General features: G+C 36.5%; 3 protein-coding genes and 1 pseudogene across 4 annotated transcripts; 3 read left to right on the top strand and 1 right to left on the bottom strand.

Annotated features, from left to right (window-relative positions):
• Positions 1-1,418: 1,418 nt before the first annotated feature.
• LOC141646617 (pseudouridine-5'-phosphate glycosidase) lies at positions 1,419-18,518 on the bottom strand. 2 transcript variants are annotated; one of them, XM_074454496.1, is made up of 13 exons: positions 18,183-18,518; positions 17,816-17,906; positions 15,921-16,031; positions 15,339-15,421; positions 11,582-11,641; positions 11,422-11,482; positions 10,678-10,784; positions 10,514-10,591; positions 9,859-9,904; positions 9,087-9,207; positions 8,909-8,994; positions 8,259-8,413; positions 1,419-1,814 (listed from the first exon to the last, which is right to left on the bottom strand). In XM_074454496.1, the coding sequence occupies exons 1-12, from the start codon at positions 18,258-18,260 to the stop codon at positions 8,319-8,321; spliced, it is 1,017 nt and encodes a 338-aa protein (XP_074310597.1). In that variant the 5' UTR covers positions 18,261-18,518; the 3' UTR covers positions 1,419-1,814; positions 8,259-8,318. The 2 variants fall into 2 exon arrangements, with proteins under 2 accessions (XP_074310597.1, XP_074310598.1); XM_074454497.1 differs by lacking the exon at positions 1,419-1,814 and adding an exon at positions 1,966-2,235 and having other exon boundaries at positions 18,183-18,366.
• Positions 3,218-5,029, top strand: LOC141646615 (UDP-glycosyltransferase 76B1-like; annotated as a pseudogene).
• On the top strand, positions 6,978-7,685 carry LOC141646619 (histone H3.3-like). Its single transcript, XM_074454499.1, has one exon. It carries the CDS (start codon positions 7,080-7,082, stop codon positions 7,485-7,487), a length of 408 nt encoding a protein of 135 aa, XP_074310600.1. The 5' UTR covers positions 6,978-7,079; the 3' UTR covers positions 7,488-7,685.
• On the top strand, positions 14,010-14,584 carry LOC141646618 (histone H3.3-like). The gene has a single exon (XM_074454498.1). The coding sequence runs from the start codon at positions 14,082-14,084 to the stop codon at positions 14,487-14,489; it is 408 nt and encodes a 135-aa protein (XP_074310599.1). The 5' UTR covers positions 14,010-14,081; the 3' UTR covers positions 14,490-14,584.
• Positions 18,519-20,850: the final 2,332 nt, after the last annotated feature.

Consider the following 20,850-nt stretch of genomic DNA (forward strand, 5'->3'; position numbering starts at 1 on the left):
GCACAATGCTCTATACAAATTAACTCTTATTTCAGCTCTATTCAGTTCTGCTAAACTCTATTCACTTCAGTTCTGCTCTTTTCAACTGAAAAAAAACCTTCGTAATCTATCCCGATCAATAACTCACTTTATTTTCTTAAAAGCAAATTTCAGACATATAAATAACTATTAACCGAGACAACCAAACCGTATCGCGTACCCCAATCCTTACAAAGTCTATTCCTCAAAAACGCGTAAACTAGTAGTTGGCTTAAAATTCCAAAGTAAAAGTGTGTTAGAAAGTGAGGCAAAAAAAAACATGAAATTTATTAAGTTATAAATAAGTAGTTTCCATAATGTGAGGACGAGCATAAGACACATTTTGGTGCACTACCATTATATACGAGGGTCCATATACTCTATACCATGTGAACTTGTTTTTACTTTGTCCACTCCTTTTTTTTACAGGATTTATACAGCTATTTATTCATTTTTATTTAATTTTTTATAGGCTTTTTTGAGTGGACATTCATAATAATTATTATAATTAATGATATCAAATCTAACAACGCTCCTTCTTTCACCAATTTCAGCTCCTCAACTAAAGTTTACTATAATTGTCAAAAAAAACGGAAGAAAAAAATCGTCCAGAAATAAAGCTGTTTCGGTAGCCAACGTTCATGAATGAGATTAGTGGCGAAGCTAGGATTTGACATTAGATAGGTGAGGAAATTTCAATGGGGCGAATTGCTAATGTAGAGTAAGTTACGAAAAAATCAAAAATTTGAATTAGAAGTTTTGGTATTTTTTTCTAAACAGGAGTGACTGTCCCTGCTAGCCCCCGTCTGACTATGCTACCGGATAGAGTTGTGACTTGTGATTAAACATGTATCTAAACTTGACCGATATTTGACTTGAGAGTCTTAAAAAGAATTATTGAGTATAACAAAACGTTAAACTTCATCTGTTCCAATGAGTTGTATACTTTTGCTTTATACACGTACATCAATGCACGTTTTTTTTTTGCTCATATCTTCAGCTGCACATTATTAAAAATTATAAAAATTTGATATTTATAACGTACTCGATAAGACAATTTCAAAAAGATCCCACATGACTATTTTTATGTTTTATATTAGAAGTTATAAAGAAGATTCTTCACTTATGAATAGTGCCTAAAAAATAAATGCATACAACTCATTGGAACGGAGGAAGTAGCAACTTATAAAACCGTTTTATAAGAGAACTTGAACGATAATCCATTGGTTTTGAGCTATGTTTTGCATGCAAGCTTTGAAATCTCTAGGGTTATATGGAGTAGTATTATCCACGTGAGTTTCAGCTGTTAATGCACAGCTTCATCGTGCCATGCACGTGAAATTGGACTTCTCGGTGTGTGGTCGAACTTCAAACGTATAGAAGAGAAGATACGATTATAATAGTTTCGAAAATAATATCAATAAATAAATTTAATCAATAAGACGGAATTTCTGTTAATATTTATTAGACTATCAGATTCAAAACAATTTCTTTATAATTAACACTGATAATACTCCGTAGAATATTAATCTTATTCATTCTCCTTCAAAAATACGAGTTATTAATGAGACACTTCTAAACTACTCGTATTTCATAAGAGGGTCTTTCGAGCAACTTACTTATACCTAAGTTAGCTGGTGTGAGTGTGTAACTGACAAAGGCACTCATCCATCTCTTAAGAAAGTGATCCGAGTTTTAGCCTTTGTTCTTGTGAAAAAAAAAAAAAAAAAAAAAAAAACTTGAAATAAGTCTTTCAATGAACTCATTCTTCATCTCCTAAAATGAGAATGCTCGATCTGCAAAATAGAAGATACACGTCGTCAAGACAAAAAAAAAAAAATGTGCAAGACAAAACGAGATTAAATATATACGGAGTATAAGTTAACTTGCTTTTTTCTTTCTACATTACGAAAAGAAAAAGGCCATCGATTATTATCCCGGTCACATAAACAAAAATTCCAATTTTCATTATAAAAAAAATCCACTTTGATTTCATACAAACGATAAAGGAAAAAATCGGGTTTGTATCTACTGTCCTATTTTCGTGTCTCATCTTGTGTACTATCTTTATTTTTTGACACATCATCCCCTTAATATAATCTTCATACAAAACGGGACCGAGGATCCGCATTCGAAAAAATCTAGTCCATGAAATCTATGGGCAATGACAGCTTCAGTCTTCTAAATGCCAGTAAGATCGTTAGTAGCAAACAAAACCTGATAATTTTTTCTTAAACATTAAAACTTCATTGACTGTTCAACTGCAAATCTGTAAAAACACTGCAATAAAAACATGAATGCAAAACAGACAGTACATCACAATACTTAACACAATATGACCATAATATAATGTCTTTGATTATCATATGAATATAATACCATGGTTTTTCATAAAACCATGTTCACCACCTTGTAGTTACGGTTTAAACTAATAAACTCGGTGGAGGAGCTTAGTTATGTCAGGAGAGGACCGACCCATCAACAACACGGCAAGTAAAACATCACTATGTAATTGCACTTGGACAAAATTTCGATATCACAAAATTTCACGAGTTTTCCAATGACCAATGTAAATATGTCAAATTTCCCGAAACTAACAACGCATAACTAATAAACAAAAGTACTCAAGGAGCTATTTCATTTAAAGAAAAGCCTATTTTCCAATGTAAATATGTCAAATTTCCCAGAACTAACAACAATGCATAACTAAAAAAAAAAAAAGTACACGAGGAGCAATTTCATTTACGGAAAAGCCTCTTGGCTGATATCTTCCTTGAAATCTACATTAAGGGTGTGTTTGGATTGACTGATTTGGAGAGAAAAGAAAGGAAGGGAGAGTAAGGGATTTAAAATCCCTTATTTGGATAGTAAATGAGGGTGGAGGGAAATGGAGGGGGAGAGATTTGGAGGGATCCAATTTCCCTCCTCCAAGGCTAATCAAAATCTCTTCACAATGGAAAAGTGGAGGAAAAGGGAGGGGAGGGGAAAGGAGGGAAGGGAAAGGGAGAGAAGGGAAGGGAGGGGGAATGAGGTGTGGTTGTTTGGATACAATTTCCCTCCAAATCTTGCCCATTGTGAAGAGATTTTGATTAGCCTTGGAGGAGGGAAATTGGATCCCTCCAAATCTCTCCCCCTCCATTTCCCTCCACCCTCATTTGCTATCCAAACAAAGGATTTTAAATCCGCTACTCTTCCTCCCTTTCTTTTCCCTCCAAATTCCTCAATCCAAACACACCCTAAAAAAAGACAACGATCCTAGAGTATGTAACCTACAACATAACACAAATGAAGATGAAGCAAGAGAACAAAATATCTTGTAGAGTAATACTATTTCCCCAGCCATATATCGGTCATTTAACCCCCAATGCTCAATCTTGGAAATGCCCTAGATTCAATAGGGTTCTCTATCACTATAATTCAAACACGGTTTAACGCTCTTAACCCTACAGAACACCCAAACTTTGAATTTTACTACATTGAAGATCCCATGTCAAAAGACGCAGCTCCCTGGTCAACACGTTCTTTAAAAACGATAGCATTATTAAATAAGACTTGTTCGGGGGTATTTCGGGATTGTTTGTCACGGATATTAGAGGATGCTTCCGTAAACAAGAAAGCGGTTGCTTGCCTTATTGCAGTCCCTTTGTGGGAGTTTGTAGGGAGTATTGCTGATGAATTCAATTTACTGAGGCTTGGCTTACGAACTGGTGGCTTGTTGGCTGTTATTCTTTATGACTCTTATCACTTCTTCGCGAGAAAGGCTACTTTCAAGGTATTACGCTATTAATTAACAAACAAGCATCTTTACCGCAGAATGTCATTCATGACACGGAAAAAAAATGCTCATTTTCTTCAGTTAGTGTATGATTAGTTTCACCCCTCCCATTTTGACAATTACGGAATACTTTATATTTGGACACCAAAAAACGGTTCTCACAATGCATTAACATTTCACCACATCAAAGATAGTTGTTTATGGTTCTCCTTTTGCGGTTCTCTACCAGAATCTGAACAAGAAGCAGCAGTGGCAGAGGTTCCACCCCTGAAAGTGAAAGACCTTCAATCAGAAGAATATCACGAGCGGATAGCTATAATGGCAAAAGAAACCAGAAGCTACTCTCAGGGAATTATCTGCAACTCATTCAAGGAACTTGAAGGATCTATACTTGAAAGAGTTCGTACAAATCTTCGTTCTATTCCAATCTTTCCAATAGGTCCACTACACAAATACACTCCAACTACTTTGGCTAGTATCATTACTCCAGACCAGACTTCAATAACTTGGCTTAATAAACAAGCAACCAATTCTGTACTTTATGTGAGTTTCGGAACTCTTGCAGCAATTAGCAAGGAACAGTTTTTAGAGGTGGCATGGGGAATAGCCAATAGCGAGCAACCATTCTTGTGAGCAGTCCGGCCTAGGTTGATAGATGGGTTTGGCACAGACGATGCTTTATTTTCAGACGATTTCCTTAAGACTGTTAATGAAAGGAGTCATATTGTTGCGTGGGCCCCTCAAAAAGAGGTATTAGCCTATCCGGCTGTAGGCGGGTTTTGGACTCACTGTGGGTGGAATTCAACCATTGAGAGTATTTGTGAAGGAGTGCCTATGATTTGCCTTCCATTCTTTGGCGATCGAAAGATGAATGCTAGACACTTAAGTGATGTTTTAAAGATTGCATTGCAGCTGGAGAAAGGACTAAACAGGGAAGATATAGAAAAGACGATCAGACGACTGATGGTTGAAAAGGAAGGTGACAATATGAGGAAAAGAGCAGAAGCTTTGAAATTGAAAGCAGAACAATGTATCACGGAAGGAGGGTCTTCAGATGAATCATTGGATCGACTTACTAGTCACATTTTATCATTTTGTGGAATTGAGAAGATGGTAGTCCAAAATCAGCTCAAGCAGTGATACAAATGACAGAATCACTTAAGAAAGGGGCTCTTAGTTCTAGCCAAATCGTATATACGAGTACTATACTCCGTAATACACTACCCAAATGTTAGAGACACCTCTAAGATGTATAAGCAAAAAAAATCAATACACCACCACCAACAACAACAACATTAGAGCCTTAATCCCAAAATGATTTGGGGTCGGCTGACATGAATCATCCTTTAGAACCGTCCATGGATGAACGCACACCTCAAAAATGCGAAAAGAATAGAAAAGAAAAAGTGAAAAAACAAACAAAAGGGGAGTGAAATATAATATAAAAGCCAGGTAAACTTATAGGTTTTAAAATCTTATAGGTTTTAAAATCGAAGTCCGGATTTCATTTATAAAAACTTAGAATTTAAATCGAGAATAAAGATTAAAACGATTTTGAAAACGGAAGTAAAACTTAAGGGTCCGGAATACCTTAAAAGTGAACCAAGTATTAATATATAAGAAAGTTGTTGGTAAAAAGGTGTAATAGATCCGAAAAGAACAAATAAATTTTAAAAATTAAATAAAAACATTAAATATTTCAAATAACGTCAAATACTAAAAATCCACATGTATCATTGCCCTCCATTGTGCCCTCTCCATCATCATTCCCCCATCAAGCCCGAGAAATCTCATATCGTGCTGTATCAGCCAACAGCCATGTCTGTTTTGGTCTTCCTCTACCCCTAGCAACCTTTTATGTTCCCTAGTCTGTTTTGGTCTCCCTCTACCCCTAGCAACCTTTAGGTCTCCTTCTCACATGACCAAACCATCTTAGTCGATTTTCCATCATCTTGTCCTCTATTGGCGCCACTTTCACCTTTTCCCTAATCACCTCATTCCTTAATCGATCTTTCCTTGTATGGCCGCACATCCACCTCAACATACGCATCTCCGCCACACTCATCTTTTGAATGCGACAATGTTTCACGGCCTAACACTGGAGCCGTAAAGTAAGGCAGGCCTAATCGCCGTGCGATAAAATTCACTTTAATCCTTGGGGCATATCTTTATCGCATAAAAACCCTCTAGCACTTTTCCATTTCAACCATCCCGCTTTAATTCTGTGAGCCACATCTCTGTCTAACTCCCCATCTTTTTGAATAAATAAAATCTACATCCTTTGCTTCTGAACATTGGTCCTTAGAAACTAAAACCTTTCTCCATATTTGGCATGCATTTAATAGGTAAAATCTACATCTCATCAAGGGTGCTAGTGAAAGACATTCTTATTGACACCAACTACTACAAGCAGGTAAACACCAAATCACATGTGGCTTACATGAATTTATTCCTTCCTCATCTAAACTTCCACAAAAGGTAAAAGTGTGATTAACTAATGCCTTAGGGTACTTCGACCCTTCATTTCGGTTTATTGCTTGTTTGTCAGAGTCTAACATTCAACACTACATGACATTTCAATACATCAATAGAGGAAGGAGAGCGAAAGAGGAGGTGTGCGTAGTGCGGTCGTTTACCATGTAAGTAGTCGTAAGTATCCTAAGAGACGGTCTTACACTACGTCAACATAAAACAAATTCACAGCTGATGGAAACAAGGTCACTAAAAGCTGAAAATGGTCACTGTTGATACGAAATGGTTCACTAAAAAGGGTCATAAGAAACAATAATGGTCAATGGTTACTAGCTTAAAGGTCCATATCCATAGTGCTCTTACTACAAACATATATGGGCTCACTTCACTGTCTAAGTAAACTGGTTTTACAGTAAAGGCAACTGAATAGTTTAGGAAATTAACCCAAACGGGGAAACTGGAAGGTTTAGAATAAGAGGGGTAACAAATAGGAGTCCAAAAGGCCCACAACATCCAGATTTTTTATTAAAAAAAAAGATATTTTGCTAATTACTCTCACAGGATCAAAATATATATTATTTTATTAAAAAAAACTAGGAACGCCTAGAAGATTTCCACATCTCTATTACTCAGGAAACAAGATTTTGACTACAACTAGGTTTTTGTCTTTTTGAAGACAGATTCATAATTCTTCAAGCTAGGTTTCACTATAAATAGCCTCCTACCCCCTCCATTCATTCATTCATTCATACCCTACTTCCTCCATTCATTCATTCAGTCATTCAATCCTTCCTTCTTTCAAAGAAATACTACCATGGCTCGCACCAAACAAACCGCCCTCAAATCAACCATGATGAAGGCCCCTAAGAAGCTGGCCTACAAGGTAACACGTAAGTCGGTCCCCAACATAGGTGGAGTGAAGAAGCCCCATCGATACAGACCTGGTACTGTTGCACTCCGTGAAATTCGAAAGTATCAAAAGAGTACTGAGCTGTTGATCAGGAAACTCCCCTTCCAAAGGCTTGTTCGTGAAGTTGCTCAAAACTTCAAGTCTGATCTTCGCTTCCAAACCCATGCCGTCTTAGCCCTTCAAGAAGCTGCTGAGGCTTTCCTTGTTGGTTTGTTCGAGGACACCAACCTTTGTGCCATTCATGCTAAGCGCGTAACAATTATGCCAAAGAATATCCAGTTGGCAAGGAGGATCAGGTGTGAACGTGCTTAAGCATGAAGTCTAGGTTCAGTTTGTTATATGATATATTATCTACTCTATAAATAAGCCGTTGAAGGCATATTAGGTTAACTGTTGAGTCTGATAGACAGACATCAAACAGGCTTATGCTTCTAAACTATCAACGCCTGTAGGCGTTTTTTAATTTGTTTTATTATTTGAGCAATGAATGAAATTGGTATTTGGAGTACATATAGCAGAAAAGGTAACCTCATCAAACATCATTACAGCTGATTTTTTATCTCATCGTAACTTTCAGTTTGTTTATGTACTTTTTCAAACAAGTATTATCACAAGTTTTCAGAATAGCATTGTAGGAACAAATCATAATGGTCGATTCAGTATTCTTAAAGGTATCGTATCATCCAAAATCAGGACAGGTAACAACACAAAAGGCATAAAGCCTATGTAGAAAATAGTTGCAAGGAAGAAAACAGATCAGTTTGCAAATAGATTCCCATGATCCCAAACCCTAGTCCCAAAATAGTGAAATAGTAATACAGAAAAGGTGAATTCAACATCACTTTAATCATAGACACCGGTTCACCGAAGTTTAAAACTGTTTTCCCATAGCTAAATCTCTACATAAGTAATTTTTGAAGTAAAAAAAACGACTACGGGAGACAAGCGGCTATAAACAACTATGAGAGAAAAGTGACCACACTTCAATACATCAAGCGTGATTTTGATTCACAAAATAGCCACGGCAAGTCGGCAACACATTCGACAATTCAACATACCAATTTAGAAAAGTTTAATATTTACCTTGATAGACGTATGTATGCTTGTTGCCAAGGCAAAATAGCTCCTCTAGTGTAGATAATATCAAGATTTGTAGTCACCACCATATCCTCCCAACTGAGCAAGACAAACGGCGATCTTCGAGCCAATAATGGCATTATTCTTCACAAGAGCAATGTCTATAAATAGGTGAAGGGAAGTACACAGACTGAGAATTACGCACGGGTTAGAGACTCAAATAAAAAGCTGCACAATAGAACACGAATTGACAGATTCAGCTCTGAAAAAGTTGCATCATTTTTTTTTTGAAATGTACTACGGGGTACTTTATTAAAGGCAGTAGTAAAAACATTTTTAAAATTTGATCAGGATTTTTAGAAAGAAAAAATCAACTGAAGTCTGAAGAGAAGTTGAAATAGATTAACATGATACAAGGTTAGTGCACTGACACTTAAATGCAACTATAAGTCATCCTACCTGATAAATTAAAGTGATTTAATATTATTCAAGACTTCCGAAGACAGCATCGATATTGTGATTGCAACTCCCCTTACACTAAAAAATAGGGACCCTTGAGATTATAAACTGAAAAAAAAAAAAAAAAAAAAATTGGACAAGGGAAAACAGGGAGAAGAAATGAGAAGGTTGCAACTTTTTAAAGTGTCATAGGATACTAGAAGCTAACGAAGCTCCTCCAGTTAATTCATTCACTCTCGAAAGTAAGAAAGGGGTTTCAGCACTGCCTGTTATATGCTTCTCCCTGTAAGACACAAAAATAAAACAATAAGCATGGTGGCTGCAAGCTTTATTTATAACCAGCAATATTTACTTATTGCCAAAATGGGTAATTACCTTGCTTCCTTTAAAGCTCGCTGGATTGCAGACTCGACAAAAGTTCCAGAGGCAGAGTGTTCTTTAGGGATGGGAACTGCAATGAGTATGCCAGTTCCAAGCTTAAGCTTCATGTTGGCTTCTGTAAAAATATAACAAAGACCGATTACAATACCAACATTTTCATGATCCAGTATGCGGATGTAAGAATTACCTAAGAATTGCAAAAATAATGGGTTGTTCATTGACACGAATACAAAATTAGGAATTACCTAGGAATTCAAATTCCACTAAAATAGAGGAAGTTGTTTACCTAGGCCCTACGTAAGCATGTATTCTTGTAGGAATTTAAATTTTTGTGTTCAACTTCAACCAAACAATTTTTTTCAATTCATAGTAAATAGAAAATTAATTCTCCATATTTCCAATGGAGCCAAAGACTCATTACCCTTTGGTTCTGGATTATGGAGTAAAGCAAAATGGCTTACTAAAGTGGCTGCGCTTCTTTCTCTTGTGAAGTAGCAGTCCTTCGATGCAGTTCTCGACGCAATTTTCATCTTGGGTCATTCAGAAACAGCCTCTTTGTGTTTCTAACACAAGGGTAAGGATGCGTACATCCGACCCCCCCTTACCCCGCAATTTGCGGGAGCCATTGAGGCACTGGGGTAATGTTGGTGTTGTCATAGTAAATAGAAAATTACTTCACATATGAAAAACCACTTCCTAGGCATTGAACATTTTCAATTTTTCATATTAAACCAAATGAACTAATGAAGTCTAATTTGCCAAGCACCTATTAACCGAGCAGCATCTTGTGGGGAGTCAAGGCGACAAGGAACCTGCAAATCAACGGAACAATCAAAGAAGAACTATCCATATTTCACATAAAAAAAGAGCCAAAATGAATTACTAGCCGTCTTTCCCTCCTTCCGACCCCCCGGATTATACATATTGTACCAATGTGGTGCAAGATTTTCAATTACCAGACAAACATGATTTTGAACAGCTTATTTGACGAATAAAATCAGAAGTTTATGCAATATCTTTATCATCGAAGATACTTCAGTCACACATATAAGCTTAACTCGAGTAAACACGTCAACATTACCACAGTGCCTCAATGGAACACATGTGGTAGGGTAAGATGGGGTCATATGTACACATCCTACCCACAAAGGTTGATCCTAGATTCCTAGATGATCCGTGATGAAAAATGCATCTTAAAAAAATGCATCGACACTTCAATACTTCACGATACAAAAGGCGTTGAGAGTGTACTTGGTCATTTTACTTTATAACATCATATTCCAAAGCCAAGAAGAAAATGAAAACAGCTAGAAATTCATAAATGTAGCTATATATTGATGCCCGGTCTTTCCTAGGATGAACCAAAAGAAAGATCCTTCATGTTGCTAGCAGATCTTTAATACAAGGACATCAGAGAGTACCTTACAACCGCTTGTTTCAGTAAAGAAGGCAGGAAACTCATTAGTCCTATATCCAGCAACACACACTCCCTGAGTCTCCTGCAGTAAACAGTAAAAGGATACAGATTAAATGTGGAGACTGTTATTAATGAAATAACATGCAAAATACTTCATGCATCCAATACCAGATACTCAAGTGTTCTGGGTATGTCGAGTATTGATTTAGCACCAGCAGATACGACTGCAACAGGAGTCTTCCCTAGCTCGATTAGATCAGAAGACACATCCATAGCTGCAAGAAAATGCCAAACCAACAAATTATAAACAAGAGGGATATTATTTACTATTAACAGACCAATACATTCTGCTCAATGCTCATAGACGCTGGAGTGTTATGATGAAAGACCAACAATATCATTCCTCACTAGTATCGACATGTGGACCCAGCCATAGCACCAATGCACCATTAAAATAGCTATATGCTCATTCTGTTCATAAGCCTGATGTCATCCATGTAGATGCATATGAAGGGATAGCATGTGAACAGGAGATCTCATCATCTTGCTGTAGTAAGCCTACAAGTCTATATTTGAGGAGTTTTAAACGTGAATACCATTATATGCAAAAGAAGGAGCCTCTTCAAAACTAGAAACTTGTGAGTTGATTTATAATCAGAAGATGAGTGGGTTGCGCCGTTGCGGTTCCCATCACACGCAACTAAACTCAATTCATTTTATGAAATTCACACACTATTTGATATTGGCATCGCTCAATTTTACATATCTTATGTTAAAGTCTCAGTGCTCGTAGGATTGTATACGATGACAACCGAGGGTAATAGAATATGAACTGTTGAAGACAACTTGACACCGAAATACTTCTCAGAAAAAGGAACGGATACATCACATCGTTAGAAAAAGTCAAATTACTTTGTTCACCATGCCTGTGTACTCCTCCGATTCCTCCAGTCACAAAGACTGAAATGCCAACCTGAAATGTCACTGATAATAGTTAACCAATAGCTTGAAGATGAGACTTGGCATAGACATCCATAACATCAATGAGCTGTGGGGATCTTCAAGGCCATACCATTGAAGCAAAAAACATTGTCGCTGAAACAGTTGTAGCACCATTGGCTCCTGCAGCAACCTGGAGAAATTGTGAGAGATTAAAATTGGCTTTGAACAAAGTACAAAACTAGAACCACATAATGAATACAGCCACTTTTTAAAATATGTTCTCAAAACGTCCAAGAATTGGTAACTGTCCAAGCATTAGTAAGTCCCCTTCAGAAACAATTGTAGTCATGTGCTTCATGCAGCTTCTCAAAAAGAGAATAATTTAATAAATTGAAGGCTATTCTGAACACCCTTAATCCCAGAATGATGAAGGCAGGAGAAAGTTTGAAAGAATACAACCTAAATGAAACAATCAGTTAAAAAACATCAGGGAGTCGGATGTTTGCAGCCTTAGTATTCAGTCGGTGTAGAAAACACAGGGAAACTGTTTCCGAATAACCCATAAAGAATATTGCATTGATCGCATTACCCAGCTCCTACTTCACAAAATAAGAATCACAAATAAAACAGACAGTACAATATAAATTTGTAGATTCTAACACAAATAGGAGTTGCCCTCTACATGTGTAGCATCTCCATTCTAAAACATGAATGTCCTTACTGTATAGAAATCTAATACATGTATTGTTGGATCTGACGGCATCCACCAATCGCAGCTCTAGCATTGGGAATTTCATGGACAACTCAAAATATTATCAAGTTCACACCTAAGTTGGACATAAAATTAAATGTGTCACCTATAAATTACCCTGATGGATGTGATTTTGAAAAGCTGTCCACAATTAAACGCTTGATCTCGTGTGTAGGTGGTTGTCCATACCTTACTGCTTGGGCCTAACAAATCAAGACAAGCAGATAAACTATTTCCATTTTTCCAGCATATCCACACGAAGAGTTTTTAAAATGGAAGTAGTAATACTACTAATATGCTTTCATGGGCCATTGGTTGCCGGGTGACTAACTTGTGTCATTATGTGCAGACTATCACGTAATTATGTTATACCCTTAGAGTTCCTTTGTGCGAAGGTAATGTGATTGCAAATACCCACATCCTTCCAAGAAATTTATTATCAACAAATAGTAGTGATAGAAATGCTTTCTCTCTTACCTTTAAAAAAAAAAAAAAAAAAAAAAAAAAGTTAATGCTTTCTTTGCTTTCCCAGTCTTGCTTGATAAGGTCAAACTCACCGACGACCTCCTCAACCCCCACCCTCTTGTTTGCTTTCCCAGCCTTCTCTTCTTTCTTCCCTTATATCATCATTTCTTCTTTCCTTCCATCACCTCACCACGATCCTCAACTACTCGACCTCCTCCACCTCCTTCCTCTTTTAACCTCCCCTGATCTACCTTCCAAACTCCCCTCACAAACTTGTTTATGTGAGGATGGTCGATTGATGGGGTTAAGTAGTCGTCTAAGATCAGCTGCGTCAAGTGGTGGAGGATGGCGATGGGATTGAGTAGTGGAGGCTGGTAATGTGTCAAGTTTCAAGGTGTTGGTATTGCATGGCATTAAATCAAGGCCCTGACATCAAACGTGACAATTTTGTTTAGGCTTTAAGTTTAAGATTACCAATTTACCATCACCACATTTTAAGACAATATAGGCTGTATTAAGCATTAGCTACGTACTAGCTCCTCCCCTTTTTTTTCGAGTAAATGAAGACCGTCCTAAGAAATCGTATCGAGTGAGTGAAGGCGGGTGGGGATTCCAGTGGTGTGGTATGGTAGTGTTAAGTAGTGGAGGTTAGTTGTCGGGTATTAGGTGGTGTTGGCTGTGGTGGAGAAAGAGAGTTAGGTGTGTGCGTAGTGTGGTCACTGCAGTGAAGGAAAGGAGAGCAATGAGGGGATGTGCGTACTGTGGTCGTTTACCATGAAAGTAGTCGGAAGTCTCTAAAGAGACGGTCTTACACTACATCAACTTGAAACCAATTCACAGCTGATGTAAACGGTTCACTAAAAGCTGAAAATGGTCATTGTTGATATAAAATGGTTGATATAAAATGGTTCACTAAATAAAAAGGAAGAAACAACAATGGTCAATGGTTACTAGCTTAAAGGTCCATAGTGTTCTTACTAGTGTTACTACAAATATATATGGGCTCACTTCACTGTCTATGTAAACTGGTTTTACAGTCAAGGCAACTGACAAGTTTCATAGGATCAACCCAAAGGGAGAAACTGGAAGGTTCAGAATTGAGAGGCCCACGAGTCTACAACATCCCTTCTTACTGAAGGGAAAAAAAAAAGATATTTTGCTAATTACTCTCACAGGAAATATATAGAATATTTTATTAAAATAACCAGGAACATCTAGAAGATTTCCATATCTCTATTACTCAGGAAACAAGATTTTGACTACAATTAGGTTTTTGAAGACAGATTCATAAATTCTTCAAGCTAGGTTTCACTATAAATAGCCTCCTACCCCCTCCATTCATTCATTCATTCATACCCTACTTCATTCATTCATTCAGTCATTCAATCCTTCCTTCTTTCAAAGAAATACTACCATGGCTCGCACCAAACAAACCGCCCGCAAATCAACCATGATGAAGGTCCCTAAGAAGCTGGCCTACAAGGTAACACGTAAGTCGGTCCCCAGCATAGGTGGAGTGAAGAAGCCCCATCGATACAGACCTGGTACTGTTGCACTCCGTGAAATTCGAAAGTATCAAAAGAGTACTGAGCTGTTGATCAGGAAACTCCCCTTCCAAAGGCTTGTTCGTGAAGTTGCTCAAAACTTCAAGTCTGATCTTCGCTTCCAAACCCATGCCGTCTTAGCCCTTCAAGAAGCTGCTGAGGCTTTCCTTGTTGGTTTGTTCGAGGACACCAACCTTTGTGCCATTCATGCTAAGCGCGTAACAATTATGCCAAAGGATATCCAGCTGGCAAGGAGGATCAGGTGTGAACGTGCTTAAGCATGAAGTCTAGGTTCAGTTTGTTATATGATATATTATCTACTCTATAAATAAGCCGTTGAAGGCATATTAGGTTAACTGTTGAGTCTGATAGACAGACATCAAACAGGCTTATGCTTCTAAACTATCAACTCCTGTAGGCGTTTTTTAATTTGTTTTATTATTTGAGCAATGAATGAAATTGGTATTTGGAGTACAAACATCATTACAGCTGATTTTTGATCTCATCGTAACTTTCAGTTTGTTTATGTACTTTTTCAAACAAGTATTGTCATAAGTTTTCACTATTCTGAAAACTGTTCAGAATAGCATCGTAGGAGCAAATCATAATAGAGAACGAATCGTCGATTCAGTATTCTTAAAGGGTATCATATCATCCAAAATCAGGACAGGTACAACCCAAAGGCACTCTTCATATATAGAAATAGTTGCAATGAAGAAAACAGGCGAGTTTGCAAATAGATTCCATGATCCCAACCCCTACTCCCAAAATAGTGGAACAGTAATACAGTATATATGAATTCAATATCACTTTAATCATAGACACCGATTTACTGGAGTTTAAAACTATATTCTCATAGCTAAATCTCTACATATTTAAGATTTGAAGTTTTAAAAAAAAAAAAAAAAAAAAAAAAAAAAAAAACATGAGAGAAAAATGGCCATAAACTACAAGCAAACCATTACACAACTTGCTTTGGGGAGGTGGAGGGCTTTACATGATCTTCATTTTCATTTCCAAAGCACGCTTTGAAACAAAATATAGACAGAACACAGTCTAAATTTCAGTCATAAAGATGAGATGAAGGTAAGCATGATGATGAAAGCCAAATAATTATGATCACTTACAACAGCGGCTATGTCGCGACGAGCAGTTTTTCGGATTTGGGCTCCAAACTTCGCAAGCCACTCCAGCTCCTTGATGTCAAGACCTAGCCATTGAAGTAGGTAGGTCATTAGGAGAACAAGCAATGGACTTGGAAGTATTGTCCAGGTTTAATTTAATATGAAGTCACAATTTCATCATTTATGACGAACATACATGATTGTTAATGATCTTGCTTTCTTTATCTCTTTATAAGTTTATAGAGTACATCGATCTAACAAATAAAGGTTCCATTAGATCAGCGTCGCTAAAAGCCAACTGATAAATATGCTTTCAATTAAGAAAATTACTAACAAAGTTGGATTTTTGCTGATAAATATGCTTTCAATTAAGAAAATTCCTAAATAAGTATTGCCATCGATTTTTTTTTTTTTTGAGAAGGTATTGCCATCAATTTATGTTGAATCTGATCACAGATGCTCATCATTTCAGAAGTCAGTATGACATCAAAAGAAGTTCTAAAAAATAACACTGAAGAAATGACTGTCCAAAGTTAAAAATAGTAATCCTTATTGTAATGGGTGAAAGGGTAAGAATTTGAGCACCTATGTGTGGGATTCCATCCAGTATGGCAATGGTTGCCGGAACAGCTCCATTTTCTCTTACGATTCCTTCAATCTCCTTGGCCGTTTCCAAATTCTGAGGATAAGGCATTCCTAAATGCCATAAAACAATGGAACGAATGATTTTAAGGGAAAATAACTATAAAAGTGCATCATTTCCCAGCAGATATTATACACAAGCCCATCATCAAAACCCATAGTACATTATGAATAAACTCTGTCATTCGGACAAAGCCGTCTTTCATCTCAAATCATTCCATCACAGCCTTCTTCTTCTTGTTGGCCGGACACTTGACAAACCTTCAGTCCTTAATCAGATACAACTCCGATGCTTCTCAATAAACACACGAAAGCCTTGACACTTTGGCAATACACGTGAGTATATTTCCATTTTACTTTTTCGACTCCTATTCTTGATTTTTTTCGTTTGTATGCTCTCTTCTCAAAGTAATAGAGATAGCATTACTGTTGTTTAGAAAATAATTCAGGACAATCCTTTGACCATTACTCCATTGTAGCAATATCTTAAAGTCAAGTATAGAACAATTTTACAGAAGCCTCGTATTCTTGGATCCTCAATCACATCCGATTCATCTGTCTGAAGCACTTACAACTTACAAGTGTACTATTCCATGTAACAACCAAGATTATTCCTAAATTCCTAAATTCCTAACTTGGACGCTCCTCATTCATAAATGTTAAAAACATCATTCTACTCTCTCCTTTCAATGCTGGAACTTCATATATTTCCTTGCAGCCCTCATATCCCTATTCCCTTCCAATTACACCGATTACACAGGTGCTAGGCTGAGTAGGCTCACATTTTGCAGTTGAACACTAGCTTAAATTTCAGTTTTAGAGCTCACTCCTACTTCCTTTAACTAAAATCTACCCTAATTCCGTTTTGCAAATTCTATTTCTTCCAGAATTAAGCTTCCACTGCTCAAGATAATTACTCCCTCTGTCCGGTCATTTGTTGTCCTATTCCATTTTGGGGTGTCTCAGTCAATTGTTGTTCTTTCTATTTTAAGAATGAACTTGATGAGCAATTGATCACTCGCACACAATTTGGTCCACTTGTCATTTAGTAATTGACCCCCTTCTCTTTCCTTGGTCTCTGTGCCAAAACCAAAGGACAGCATTTGACCGGAACGGAGGGAGTACAAATCAATACAAAAACAACCCGCAATCCATTCAATTAGACTAACACTTAAGCAAATCCGAAAGCCCAATTGGACTAACAATAAGCAAATTCAAAGCCCAATTAGACTAACTAGTAAGCAAATTCAAAGCCATATATATATAAATTTAGAGTAAATTATAGATAACTCCCTTATATAATCGACTATTTTGAAATAACTCCCTTTTATAATTTTTTGTTCAAATAACTCCCTTTTAAAACATGTTTTTATACAAATCAATGCCTCATCACCGAAATGAGACTTATTTTTGAATTTTCCGGATAAAAATTCGTTTTATCTTTCATTTTTCACTTATATGAGATGCTAAATAACAATTGTGCCCGTTTACTCACTATTTTGTTCATTAAAATAAGACAAAACGACGAATTTATACTTGATTTTTATTCGTTCGGAGTGCATGATTTGAGTGTTATTATATTTCAGAGAGATTTGGAATTGTTCATAGGTTATGAAAACGTAGTAGCGATGTAGGGATTATGTTATAAGAAGGGTAAATCAATTAAATTATAAAAAATAGATTTAGTTCCGGTGAAGAGCCATTGATTTGTTGAAAAACAAGTTTTATAAGGGAGTTATTTGGATAAAAAATTATAAAAGAGAGTTATTTCAAAAAACATGATTATATAAGGGAGTTATTTGTAATTTACTCATAAATTTATATTAAAATCGATATACCGTGGCATATAATTGTAGATTCAAGAGCAACAACAGCAGCACCATGGGACAATGCATCAGAGACCTCGGGGCTTATTTTGATCAACCCACCCTACATTCAACCCAATGTTCATAAGCACATGAAACCATCACAACTACGCATACAAGATACAGTAAGGGTTCCCGCAAATTACAGGGTAAAGGGGGTCGGATGTACGCAATCTTACCATTGCGATAGCAACACAAAGAAACTGTTTCCGAATCATACAAGATACAACCATCACTACTAATCATAAAACAGTGCAAATTAATGAAGCAAATTTGATGGGCACAAAATTAATTAAGCAAAATAGAACAAAACCCAACAAAATTAGTGAAATTAATATACCTTGGAGTGATTAGATGAACAAGGTTGAGGATTTAGATGCTTTTGAATATTGGATAGTCTTGCATTTGCTGATTCCATTGAAGTTGCTGAAAATTGAGAATGAAAATTGAGAATTGAGAGTTAGACTGAACCCTGTTGAGCCCTTTGATAGTTTGGTTGAATTTGATTGATGGGTAAATAGCCTAACCGGTTTGTTTGATTTTTTTTTTTTTTTTTTTGGTTGTAAGCGGGTTGTCCATCGTCGACAAAATACGAGTACGTTGTGACTTGTGAGTTGTGGGTGTCTAGAGAGGTTCATGTTTGTTTGATTTTCGATCGGGCGATGAAAGTTTGTATCGAATTAGATGTTCATGTGAATTGGTTAAAAGTTAATTGGTCGATCAAATAATTGTACTCCGTAGTTTACATGAAGTTTACGCTAGGTGACATTAAGTAAAAAAAAGAAAAGAAAAAAGGTTATACTAACGTAGTTTTATAAAAGCTTATCTTATGTTGATATGAGAACTATACATGAACCGGTTTAGGGATAAGTAATTGCTAAAAAGAAATATTGTACGATATTTTAGGAGGGGTTTTACTGTGTTATTAATTTGGTGTATCGATTCTCAAGTTTTGACTCTTTATGAACTGTGTTTTTAGCTTAATTCAAGTTGTCTTGGGGAATGATCTAGTCGGTGAGATCCAAACAAATTGGTTTACGTTAAGTAGATATATAAAAACAAAAGACGAGAGTCGGTTAGACACGTTCTTTATGTCCCTCGTAAATTTTGTGTACACCTACTTTCTTCGTCTACTACACTCCCTTTGTATTTCTCTAATTTATGTATTTTTCTAGTTTATCCCATTTTTCATTGAGTTGTTGAATATGTCCTTTCAGATACTAGGTAGCTTAACTTATAACACATTCGGCTTATGTCACCTTTTTCTTTTCTTCTCTCTCGTTGTATCTATGTTTTTGTTTTGCTGCGGTGTTACTTAGGCAGTCTAAAACTAAAGACGGTTCGCTTATATGTAAACTTGACTTCTTACGGTTGACGAATATCGCGAATTGTAAGGTATAAAGTTTAGAAGTAATAAATATGCACTGAATACGAACTTACAAGTAAGTGAGATTGATAATGTATTGTGTGCGAACTGCAAGTGAATATCGGGAAAATGGTGTAAAGATAGACTACTAGCAAGGGAGGTGGTTAAAAAGGGAAAGCAGACAAAATGGTAGCAAGTGATGGGTTTGGGTAAGGAAATTTTGGAGAAAGGTTGTTATGCATTTGAGAAAGAGGAAGGAAGACATGTGGTAAGGTGAGAGATTAAAAACGGTGGGTACGCAATGTTGTCAAGATCGGATCCTACTTTGAATCGAAGAGGGGTGGTAGGATTAGATCGCATGATCGAATCGTAGGATCCTACAAATAGCTTGGATAAACAAGTTTATGTAAACAATTTGGTAGAATTTGTGATGTATAATGTTAAAAGTTTATTTAATAACATGAAAGTCTTAATAATCATATCAATATATTACATATACCTTTATCTAGAGTTGTAAGTATAGAAGAACAACCAACTCACAAATTTGGAACACAAATATGCATTTTATGATCCTACCCGATCCTGTTCGATCCTACCACCAAAACTATCCTACGACGATTTGATCGTTTTCCACTCTTTGGATCGTACGATCCTACGATCCGGATCGCGATTTTAACAACAGTGGTGGATAGATTATTACAACACTTAATAATGTTGAAGAAGCTCATGCATAGCCGCATAGGCGGAGGTGATGATTGATCATTATTAGATTTATGATCACGAGCGTAGGCAGGTTACGAATAAGGAGTCTTAAACTTCACCTTTTTCTTGTAATCCGACAATTTAAAATGTTAGCATGTATAAACTTTCACTAGTTTGATCTATAAGACATTAATTATCTATTAACGTTTCTTGCGAGTTATATATGACCTCACTTCTTATATTTGTTGGCTACGCTACTACTTAAGGTCGTGTTGGAGGGTGGGAGTTAAACAAGGTGTGTAGGTCGAGTTCACATGAGATTGATAGTGACCTGTCTGCATAGATTAAAATCAGGGCATATGTAAATTATGGGTTTACGCAGGTGCACTCGTGTGGCGGTAAAGGCAAACTTTATGACCTACGAGTCTCCGACCATGATTCGACATTCTATAATAACATATTAACATCAATGTCTCAAATAGGTCGACTAAAGTCATCACTTTAATTTACCAAATATATTGAGGTATTCCCTCCCCGCTTGTTTTGTACCAGGTTTTGGACAAAATATTCATAGACAAATGCGTTTAAAAACACATATCCTGTCATTAATATTACTATCATTTCTTTGGACAAACACTACCATATGAATACATCGTGCATGAATACTTATATTTACCCAGGCCATAAATATTTCTATTGACAAACTCGAAAGCTTACAAACTTTTGAAATAATGATCATTCGCGGGGAAAAAGTAGCTTTACCTTAAAACGAATTTGGGGTCATCGGGCAACCCAATCTCAAATTTCTCATAAGTTCTGATCCCTAAATATCCACCCATTAATAACCGAATACATTCACTTTTTTTTCTTCAATCTACTTAAACAACTAATCTATCTATTACTCTACTATACAACGACTTTACCTAATTTATGCAAAACG

The sequence above is a fragment of the Silene latifolia genome, chromosome 3 (genome assembly GCF_048544455.1).
Source record: "Silene latifolia isolate original U9 population chromosome 3, ASM4854445v1, whole genome shotgun sequence".
Classification (NCBI taxonomy): Eukaryota; Viridiplantae; Streptophyta; class Magnoliopsida; order Caryophyllales; family Caryophyllaceae; genus Silene; species Silene latifolia.

Coding starts and splice junctions, on each gene's coding strand:
- LOC141646619 (XM_074454499.1), top strand. CDS start 7,080: ATGGCTCGCACCAAACAAACCGCCCTCAAATCAACCATGATGAAGGCC.
- LOC141646618 (XM_074454498.1), top strand. CDS start 14,082: ATGGCTCGCACCAAACAAACCGCCCGCAAATCAACCATGATGAAGGTC.
- LOC141646617 (XM_074454496.1), bottom strand. CDS start 18,260: ATGGAATCAGCAAATGCAAGACTATCCAATATTCAAAAGCATCTAAAT. Junction 10,592..10,677: donor CCAGAACACTTGAGTATCTG/GTATTGGATGCA, acceptor TGTTTACTGCAG/GAGACTCAGGGAGTGTGTGT. Junction 8,414..8,908: donor AGGAGCTTCGTTAGCTTCTA/GTATCCTATGAC, acceptor ACCTATTTATAG/ACATTGCTCTTGTGAAGAAT.